The sequence below is a fragment of the Dipodomys ordii genome, unplaced genomic scaffold (genome assembly GCF_000151885.1).
Source record: "Dipodomys ordii isolate 6190 unplaced genomic scaffold, Dord_2.0 Scaffold30, whole genome shotgun sequence".
NCBI classification, from domain to species: Eukaryota; Metazoa; Chordata; class Mammalia; order Rodentia; family Heteromyidae; genus Dipodomys; species Dipodomys ordii.
The window spans coordinates 12,115,038-12,125,465 of record NW_012267246.1 but is presented as its reverse complement, the minus strand read 5'-3'; the positions used below and the strand labels follow the sequence as shown (position 1 = coordinate 12,125,465).

At 42.8% G+C, this 10,428-nt stretch overlaps 1 protein-coding gene across 1 annotated transcript in view; it reads left to right on the top strand.

Moving 5' to 3' along the window:
* The first annotated feature begins 1,310 nt into the window (after positions 1 to 1,310).
* The window catches only part of Tnfsf10 (tumor necrosis factor (ligand) superfamily, member 10), an 11,753-nt gene continuing 2,635 nt past the window's right edge, over positions 1,311 to 10,428 (top strand). The window contains exons 1-4 of the mRNA XM_013016193.1: positions 1,311 to 1,508; positions 5,327 to 5,461; positions 6,578 to 6,620; positions 10,058 to 10,162. Of these exons, the coding sequence (XP_012871647.1) occupies positions 1,332 to 1,508; positions 5,327 to 5,461; positions 6,578 to 6,620; positions 10,058 to 10,162 (460 nt within the window). The 5' untranslated portion in view covers positions 1,311 to 1,331. The remainder of the gene's footprint in view (positions 1,509 to 5,326; positions 5,462 to 6,577; positions 6,621 to 10,057; positions 10,163 to 10,428) is intronic.

Sequence of the window (10,428 nt, the reverse complement as noted above, 5' to 3'; positions counted from 1 at the left end):
GTGTTTTCTTTTTCTTGTCTTTCATTCTCTTTCCTTTCCTTCCTTCCTTTCTTCCCATTTGTTTGTGTTGGACTAGGACTTGTCCTCAAGGTCTCAGGGTCTTACTTAGCATTTTGGCTCAAGCCTACTGCTCTACCATTTGAGCCACAATTCCACTTCCAGCATTTTGGTTGTTAATTGGAGATAAGAGTATCATAGACTTTCCAGCCCCAACTGGCTTTGAAACATGATTTTCAGATCTCAACCTGTTGAGTATATGCCACTGACACCGCATTCTTCTTTTTTTTAAGTGGCTGCATAATGTTATATCACGTTGTTGTTGTTTTTTTTACCATTGGCAATGGACATCCCAGTTGATTTCCCATAGTGAGCTTCTGACAAAATGTCAGTGTCTGCATACTGTTCTCAGTAGGCCTGATTATATAGATGATAAGTACAACTCAGGCAGTGAAGTTTTTAAAGGCTTTTCCAGAGGATTCCAAAGTCAGCCAGGATTGAGAAACAATTCTGAACATACCACTGAAATGGTAAGGTGTGTGTGTGTGTGTATGTTGTGATTTAAATTTAAATTTCCCTCTGGGGCTGGGAAGGTGGCTCGGTGGTAGAGCACTTGCCTTGCATGCATGAGGCCCTGGGTTCGATTCCTCAGCACCACATAAGCAAAAAGAAAAAAAGCCAGAAGTGGCGCTGTGGCTCAAGTGGTAGAGTGCTAGCCTTGAGCTGAAGGGCTGAGTGACAGTGCCCAGGCCCAGAGTTCAGGCCCCACGACTGGACCCCCCCCCAAAAAAAAACAAATTCCCTCTGGTCCTATCAAAATGAATGACTTGTCAACAGTGAATAGTAGAAAGCATGTATCTTTTTGCCAAATAGTAAATTCCCTAAATCTTCTTAGAAAATATCATTAAAACAGATGGAGGATCCAGGAAAGCTGTAAAGTTCTAAGTACTATATAGCTCTGGCTTGCTGTGGGGGAGGGGGAGGGGAGTGGTGTATAAAAAACAAATGCAGCCATTCCTGCTCCTCAGAAATTGGAAGCCGGTGTGGGGAGGGGAAGATAGCACCACATTGGTCTAGCCTGAAGCTGCTCAGATTGTGCCAGGGTCTATGCAGCGCAGCAAGAAGCTGGCTGGACTTAATGCGTTTATTTAAGGAGTGTTTATCTGCTCCCTCTCTTGTGTAAATACTAGATTTAGAATCGTTGGGGGATGAACTTTCTGTTTTGTTTTTCTGTAGGGGTGTGTGTGTGTGTGTGCGTGTGCGCGTGTGTGTGGTGGTGGCGCTGGTCATTTCCTGGTCAGGAAACTAAACTAAAGAGAAGTTCATCCCTGCAAATGACTCGCTGGGAGACAGGCACAGGCAAGATCATGGCGTCCCTGCGGCCCCCAGCCGACCCCAGCCTCAGGCAGACGTTTGGGCTCATTCTCGTCTTCTCCATACTCCTGCAGGTAGTCCTGCAGGCTTTCTCTGTGGCTGTGACATACATATACTTCTCCAATGAGCTGAAGCAGGTGAGTACAATGCAGTCATCTCTCTTTCCTCGGTTCTCAGCCTGCTCTTTTTGGAAAGTTTTGTTGTGGATCTGTGGGTAGACTACAGGATTGTGAGGACCAAGTGCAGCTGAAAGGCCTGAGGATGGTTATGGCTTTTGTCTTTCAAATGATCTGTGATTTGCAGTATTAGCAATGGCACTGCTTGTGAGTGCTGTCTGAGTTATGCTCCTTTTTTCTTTTTGCTTCCGATTGTTTTGTTTGTTTTGTTTACTAGTACTGGGTTTTAGATCCAAGGTTTCAAGCTTGTTCTGCTTGGTCTCTACCACTTGAGCCATGCCTCCAGTCCTACTTTTTGTTATTTTGGAGATGGAGTCTCAAGGGCTCTTCTGCCCCGGATGGTCTCCTGAGTATCTAGGATTACAGGCATGAGCCATTAGTGATAGTCATGAGCCTGGAAAGTTTTTAACACTTCACTGTACAAAGAGGTTTCTTTTTTTTAATTTTAATTTTAATTTTTTTACTGTGAAAATACTGTACAGAGGGGTTACAATTACATGGGCAAGATAATGAGTACATTTCTTATCAAGCATTGTAGCCTCCTTCTTTGTTTCCTCTTCCCATCCCTTCCCCTCCCCCTACACCTAATCCTCCCCCCTCCCCCCCCACCAAAGTTGTAAAGTTCGTTTTCCACATAACGACTTGTACCCGGCACAATGGGTCCACCTGTATCCACAAAGAGGTTTCTTTGTGACATTTACAACATAATTTCCCCATTGATACTAAATATCTTAGACCCTCCTCCCTCCTTTTTTTTCTTAACAGCTTTCAGTGGCTTCATACACTTATATTTTCATGTAGCATATACAATTCATACATATACACCCTGTAATATTCACTCCCAACACACTCTCCTTTCTCACTCTCCCCACTTGCTGGTGCCCCACTCCCAAGCAGACCCCCCTTTTCCAGTCATGTTTGTAATTCTTCACAACCATCCTAGGAGACCAAGAGGAGGCAGGCAGGCACAGGAGAAAGATTATACGGTTTATTAGAGGGGCCATATTTCCTGGGAAAGGAAGCACATGGCGTCTGTCCCTATCCAAGTGGCTAGTGGGTCTGGGGGCAGGTAGTGAGGTAACTGTGTGAACAGGTGGGTCTGGGCAAAGAGAAAGAGTGGCCAGCTGTATGGCCGGAACTCCAGGTCTGGGTGGAGCTGAGGACCAGCGGTGGGGATAATGCTAACAATGTCATTATTTCAAATGTAGATTCTGCATATGAGGAAAATCATGCATTATTTATCTTTCTGAGCTCAGTTTATCTCACTTAACATGATAATCTCCCATTCCATCCATTTTATTGCAAATGCTATAATTCCATTCTTCTTTATTCTCTCTCTCTCTCTCTTTCTCTCCCCACCCCCCAGACTCACACACACCATATTCTTTGTCCAGTCACTGGGTTAAGTACCAGGCAGTAAGCTTACTTAGGGCTTTCACTTGCTAGGCTGGGGTTCTTTCACTTGAACCACAGTTGAGATTCTCTTAAATATGATTAAATAAATAGGGGGAAAAAAACTTCACATCCACAAGCCGAGCTTTCCCAATCTAGCAGTTAAACTGAGATCAGATTCAGTCTTGAAATATCAGGTTTCTTTTCCGTCTGCACCTGTGGGTCATGGAAATATAAGCAGATCTTTGATGTATGCTTTGGGTCTATTGCTGAGGTGGCTCTGGGTTGGCAATTGTCTGAGTGCAAAGGGCTGACATTGTACCTTCTCCTTGGACATGGTGAGTGTACCACAGCCAACGCCTGTAATAAAGCCACTATTTGAGCCATTTCCAAGTTCTAGACTTAGCATTTTATGGTTCCTGTAGAAGTTATTTGAACTTTTTCAAGTTCCATACTCAGCATTGGATGTTTCCTGTAGATATGACAGCAAATCAAATTTCTACTTTGCTCAGGGATGGTTCTGCTAAAAATGCAGGTCTGACTACTAGGAACAAGAGTTCATGTCGGTGCCTGTAATCCTAGCTGCTCAGAAGGCTGATCTGAGGCCCACAGCTGGAGGCCAGCTGGTCCCTGAGCCTCTCATCTCCAACTGACCACCAAAAAGCCAGAAGTGATGGTGTGGCTCAAGTGGTAAAGCTCTAGCCTTAAGGGAGAAAGCTAATTAAGAGCCTGAGGCCCTTCAAGTCCAGTACTGCCTATCCCCACACAAAAGTCAGAGAGTGTCACTTGTCTGTTAGGGAAATGCATGCCATGTACCTCATGTGAATTTGATTGTTCCAATTCAACTCCATCCTTAGATCTCTGCCTCCAGAGTAGTTAGGATTACAAGTGTGGGCCACTGTACCTGCATAACTGCTTCTGGTCTATTTCTCCGTGGCTGCCTGAGAACCCGTTGACCTCTATTGACCATTTTGTATAGCCTGAGAATGACATTGTAAATATTCAAATTTCCTTTGGTAGAAAAAAGGAGTTCTAAAAGTATAAAAAATAATAAATAATAATAATAAAAGGAGTTCTGCCCTAGTTAAGATGTGTTGAATGTGTGCTTGTGGCAGGGGAGGGGAGCCGAGCAAGTGTTTGTTTATGAGAGTTAGGATTTTGTTGACAGAAATGGAGCTATTACAAATGCTTACTTTCTAGCAAGAGGAAAACCTTACAATGGTATGCAGAGTTTCTGGCAGGCAAGTCACTAGGGAGTATGGATAATTAATTGTTGAGCCCCATGCCAAGTTCCAGGGGCAGCCTATCTAGTTGCCACTGCCCTCAAAGGAAGAGAAATCACATTTGTTGCTAGAACTTACTGAGCTGCCAGAGGGAAAACTAAGAAACAGGACATTCTGCTGGGTGCTGATGGCTCACACCTGGAATCTTAGCTACTCAGGAGGCTGAGATCTGAGGATTGAAGTTCAAAGCCAGCTTGGGCAGAAAAGCCTATGAGACTCTTATCTCCACTTAACCAGTTAAATGTCAGAAGTAGGGCTGTAGCTCGTTATAGAGCACTATCTCCAAGCAAGAAAAGATAAGGGACAGCACCCAGGCCCTGAGTTCAAGCCCCAGTATAAGACACACACACACACACACACACACACACACACACACACACACACACACACACACACACCAGAACATCACCTCTGCTGCAAAAGGTTGCACAGGCTGTATTGAAGATGTTAGCATTTAAGCTGTCTCCATTGCCTGCATGGTATTTAGTTGTGTTTTAGCTTTAGGGTGAGATAGATTCACACTTGTTAGAGCTGGAAGAGACCTCAGACATCACTGCAGGCAGTTCACAGGCAGAAGAGGAGAGCAAGAGGGATGGGGAGCTGGTGAGAGGTAGGGCAGAGAGGTCACTGTCCACTGGCATGCCTGGCCCACAGCTATACCCTTCCCCTATACCCACCTGCTTTCTTGTAGTCAATGGATGAAGGGTAGCATGGCGTTTCTCATTCACAGACAGCATGGATTTATCCACAGTAGCAAAACTCAGTCTGATTCTCTGGTTCATGTCTGCTGTTGTCACTTCCACTTGTGTAAAGAGAAAAAGGCTGGGTACTGGGTACTGGAAGCTCACACCTGTAATCCTAGGTACTGAGATCTGAGGACTGTAGTTCAGAGCCAGCCTGGGCAGGAAAGTCTATAAGACTGGCACAAAGCTAGAAGTAGAGCTGTGCTCAAGTGGTAGAGTACCAGCCTTAGGCAAAAAAGCCAGGTGAGACTGAAATCCCTGAGATCAAACCCCAGAACTGGCATGAGAAAGGGAAGGAAGGAAGGAAGCAAGCAAGCAGAAAAAGTATGTGGGCATCATGTTGTTTTATTTTTCCCCGCAGATGCAGGAGAAGTACTCCGAAAGTATCACGGCTTGCTTTTTAGAGGAAGCTGTCCCTTGGAGCTCCGGCAATGAAGGAGCAATGAACAGTCCATGCTGGCTGGTAAAGCAGCGACTGGAGCACTTTACTAGAAAGGTGGGTCATCTCATCAGCAGTGTATCTGGCCAGAGGAAAATTATATCTAGTGTAGACTTTGCATTTTGTAAATAAGGAAACAGAGGCCCAGTGTGTTGAAGCAAGTTCTTCAGATTTCATAGTCATACACATAATCCAGACTTATACCCCCTCATCTAAGCCTTTTTATTTTATGAGGAAACAAGGTAAAGTGTTCAAGGATTCTTAGTAATAAAGGATGGGTGTGATTTTTGTTTGCACTTAGAAAACAAAAGGGGACAAGCTGGTGTTTTATCTTCTTCCTCGATCTCTGGAAGTAAATGCAACTTTATTTTTGTATGCATAGAAGAAGAAAGGGAAATGAGACAATTTGGGAACTTTAGTCAGTAAAATGACAAATTATAAGGCTAATCAGGAGGCTGGGATCTGAGAAACACAATTTGAAGCTAGCCCAGGCAGGAAAGTCCATGAGACTGTTAGCTATACTTAACCAGCAGAGAGCAAGAATTGGAGGCATGGCTTAAGTGGTAGAGCACCAGTCTTGAAGGAAAAAAGCTAACTGTGAATCTGAGTTCAAGCCACAGTACCCACATCCACACAAAGACTATCGGTTTATGGAAGTTGTTAAAATAGGATCTCTGGCCAAAATACTGCATTTGATTTTACGAAATATGGTTGTATAATGTTACTTTTAGATCAAATCAAAACAGCCTCTGGCTGCTTCCTTCTTTGTAAGATAAAGTTTAAAAATAGTTGTCTTTTATTCTCCCACAAAGGTCATTCTGTATAAATTAGGAAACCCCACACAGGCCAGCATTGGTAGGTATCTCCTCTCTCCCAGGGAGGAGGCAGATATGATTCTGATAGCCGTTGTATTTTGCTCTGTTTGCTCCTGGTCTATGGAGCAGAACTCAGATGTATCCTGTGATGCTATTTCCATAGGAAATGAAATCTTATCTACCTGGGTACCCCAGAAACCCACTTGTTCCATGACCAACCTAGAAGTAAAGGTGGGGAATGGATCACCCACCGCACACAGCTATACAGAAGCAACTGTTAGACTTCAGTAAGAAGAGCTATAGGTATGCTGTCATAAGTAAAACATGTATTAACAAGCTTACTCAATACTGTTTGCAGATGGTTTTGAGAACCTTTGAGGAAACCACTCCTGCAATTCAAGGTAGTCATTTTTTGTTGTTATCTTAATTTGCTACCACTGACCTCAGAGCAGGGTGCATGGCTTTCTGTTCTCCTTCTCTGCCCCAATCCAGACTATGGGCTATGTCATTCACTGTCTCAAGCCACTAACTGAATCTCCACAAAAAGCCAGAATTGAAACTGTGGCTCAAGTGGTGGAGCACTAGCCTTAAGCAAAAAAGCTAAGGAACAGTGAGTACCCAGGCCCTGAGTTCAAGCCCTAGGACTGGTACAAAAAGAACTAACAAACTGATAACCTGGCAAATGAACTGAATATGTAGTTGTCAAAAGAAGCACAAATAGCTGATAAATACATGAAAAAATGTTCAGCATCCTTAGCCATAAAGGAAATGCAAATCAAAACCACACAGAGATTCTACCTTATGCAAGAAGACAAAAAAAAAAAAAAGAACCAATTTTGGCAAGGATACAGGACAAAGGAACACTTACACACTGTAAATGGGACTTTATATTAGTTCAGCCACTATGGAAATCAGTGTGGAGGGTCTTCAAAAATTAAAATTAGGTCAGGCATTGGTGGCTCATGCCTGTAATCCTAGCTACTCAGGAGGCTGAGATCTGAGGATCGTGGTTCAAAGCCAGCCTGGACAGGAAAGTCTGTGAGACTCTTATCTCCAATTAACCACTCAGAAAACCAGAAGTGGTGCAGTGGCTTAAGTGGGAGAGTGCTAGCCTTGAGCTGAAGAGCTGAGGAACAGTGCCCAGGATCAGAGTTCAAGCCCCACAACCAACAACAACAACAACAAATAGAACTTCCACATAATCAGGCTACACCATCCCAGGGTCCAGATCCAACAGAATCTCAATCAGCACACAAGAAAGGTAATGCATAGTTGTGCTTTTCACAGAACTACTCATAATAGTCAAGTATGAAATCAGCGTTGGTGACTGTCAACAGACAAACAAATAAAGTGATACATACTCACCCATACACACACACATACACACAATGCAACATTATACAAGCATGAACAAATAATTAAATGCTATCATTTTTAAGAAATAAGGATGGAGCACTAAAGCTCAGACAGACAAATATCAAATGTTTTCTTCCATGTGTGGAATCTTGTTCCTCCCCCCACCCTCCAAAAGATGTGAAAGTAGAATAGGGACTATTTGGGGAGAGGAAAGAACGAGAGTGGGTAAATGTAATGAAAGTGTATTTATGTATGTATAAAAGTGTCATAATGAAACTCATCAATTTGTACAATTAATGTTCAGCAATACAACTTTAAAAAAAAAAGAAGCAGTTTTGCTCTATTGAAGGGTCTGGAACCTGGATGAGTGAAATGGCAGGAGGGCCAGCATGTATTGTTTAACTTTTTCCACCTTCTCAGAAGGATTTGCTCTGTCCATTTGTCTATCATCCCCCCCACTAATGATTTATCCTCATCTTTCTTACCCCATCTCTAACTCTACAGTTTTATCAAATTTCTCAGTTACTCACTCAAGAGATTGTTGCTTTGAGGAGAATTTGCTTCAACAGCAACAACAACAACAACAATAATAATGATAATAATTTATAAGTAACGCCAGGTTGAGGAAAGAGATTTCTCATTTTCCATTCATTCTTATTCAATAAAAAAGTCCCACTTCCTTTTGGTCCCTTGTGCTGTCAGCCTAGATGAAGGCCGACTGCTCTGATCCTGACCAATTACACTCACCTGTTAGCCTAACTATTCCTTCTCTGCCATCACATGGCCCTCCCGCCATCTATCCCGTGAGCCGTCCTATACATAAGAAACTGGCCTAATGTGGAACGTGGATCTCTTTGCTTTCCTGAACAACATGTTCTGTGAGTCTCTAGGTTAACATTAGAGCTCCATTGTGTTGGCTTCTCCCTGAGTCTAGACCTGAATCCTGTAAGGCCCTGTCCCAGGCTGCGCTGTGCCGCCTACCTCTGGCCTCTGCTTAGGCTGTGTAGGAATGTCTTTCTCCTATCCATGCCCGCCTTCCTCACTCAGTGAAGTCAGTGGCTACTCCATGTAGGCCTGTATGATATAGAGAGACGTCTTCTTGAATATAATTTAATTTTTTTTTTTTTTTTGGTTTGACGTGGGGCTTGAACTCTGGGCCTGGGCCCTGTCCCTGAGCTCTTCGGTTCAAGGCAAGCACTCTACCACTTGAGCTACAGCGCCACTTCCCGTTTTCTGGTGGTTAATTGGAGATAAGAGTCTCACAAATGTTCCTGCCCAGGCTGGCTTTGAACCACAATCCTCAGATCTCAGCCTCCTGAGTAGCTAGGATTACAGGCGTGAGCCACCGGTGCCTGGTGTAAGCTAATTTATTAAAGAGAGAACTTTATTGTATTTGTAAGTTACTCTATGGTACTTTGGATGATGTCGATAATCTTACTTGTTCATTTATGCTCTGTTGTAAGCAACTTACTTACTCATACATTGGATTCTATAACCAGCATGCCAATCCCTGTTCTTTTTGTGGCAATGGAGGGAATGTTGGGTGACTGTGGATGTTACAGCATTTATGGACAATGGTTTATCATGGATCAGTAGCTTGCAAGATAGTGGAGATGATAAAAATTGGTATCACTATTTTTTTCTAAATATAACTCTCTGTGTGTGTGTGTGTGTGTGTGTGTGTGTGTGCTGGTACTGGGGCTAAAACTCAGGGCCTGAGCTTTTGTGCTCAAGACTAGCACTCTCTTGCATTTGAGCCACAGCTCCACTCCCAGCTTTTCTGATAATTAGAGATAAGAGTCTATGGACTTTCCTGCCTGTGCTGTCTTTAAACTGCAACCCTCAGATCTCAGCCTCCTGAGTAGTTAGGATTATAGGCATGAGCCATTGGTGCCATGCTCTAAATATATGTAAAGTAAAACATTGCCAATACTTGGTTATTTGCACACTCTGAACTGCTTCACAGGATTATTACAAGTCTACAGTTTCTTTATTCCTTCATTCCTTCTTTCCTTTCCTCTTTCTTTCTTTGAAAGTGTTCAGAAGCTTCACTTTGTTCTACTCTATTTGGAGCTTACCTCTATGATGCTGATAACTTATAATACATATTACTACCATTCTTTCTATCTACAGTACTTTTCAAACTAGACATAAATTAAATTACATTGATTATTGTACTAAAATATGGGTTTTTCTGTGGCTCTCATGGAATCAACTCTGACGACAAAGTCTGACAAACAAAGCCAGTGGAAGAATTTTTTTGAAATAACTTGTTAACTATTATCTGAAATATTTACACAGCTCTCTACAAATATGTATACAACAATCTTCAAAATGATTGATTCCTGATTGATTGCTTTCAGATACAAAAGTTACACAGAAGTAGCATAGGAAATAGGTGCTGATAAGGCCTAATTTGCAATAGCTGGGAACTGTGCCATGTTCAAGAATGAGTTTGACAGTGCTGTGTTGTCTCTTTTAGAAAAGCAATACGGCTCTCCCTCTTTAATGAGAGAACGAGGACCTCAGAAAGTGGCGGCTCACATCACCGGGACTTTTCGGAGAAGCAGTGTGCTCTCAGTGCCACGTAAGAAAGACACGGGCTGGGATGGAGCTGGGTGCTACATCACAAGGCCCTGGGCTTGATCTCCAGCCCTAGAAAAACACGTCTGACAACAAAGCCAACGGAAGAATTTTTTGAAATAGTTTTTTTTAACTTGTATCTGAAATATTTATACAGCTATCCTCAAATATGTATACAGCAATCTACAAAACGATTGATTTCTGATCAATTGCTTTCAGATACAAAAGTTACACAGAAGTAGCATAGGATATATAATGGTATAAGAGTCT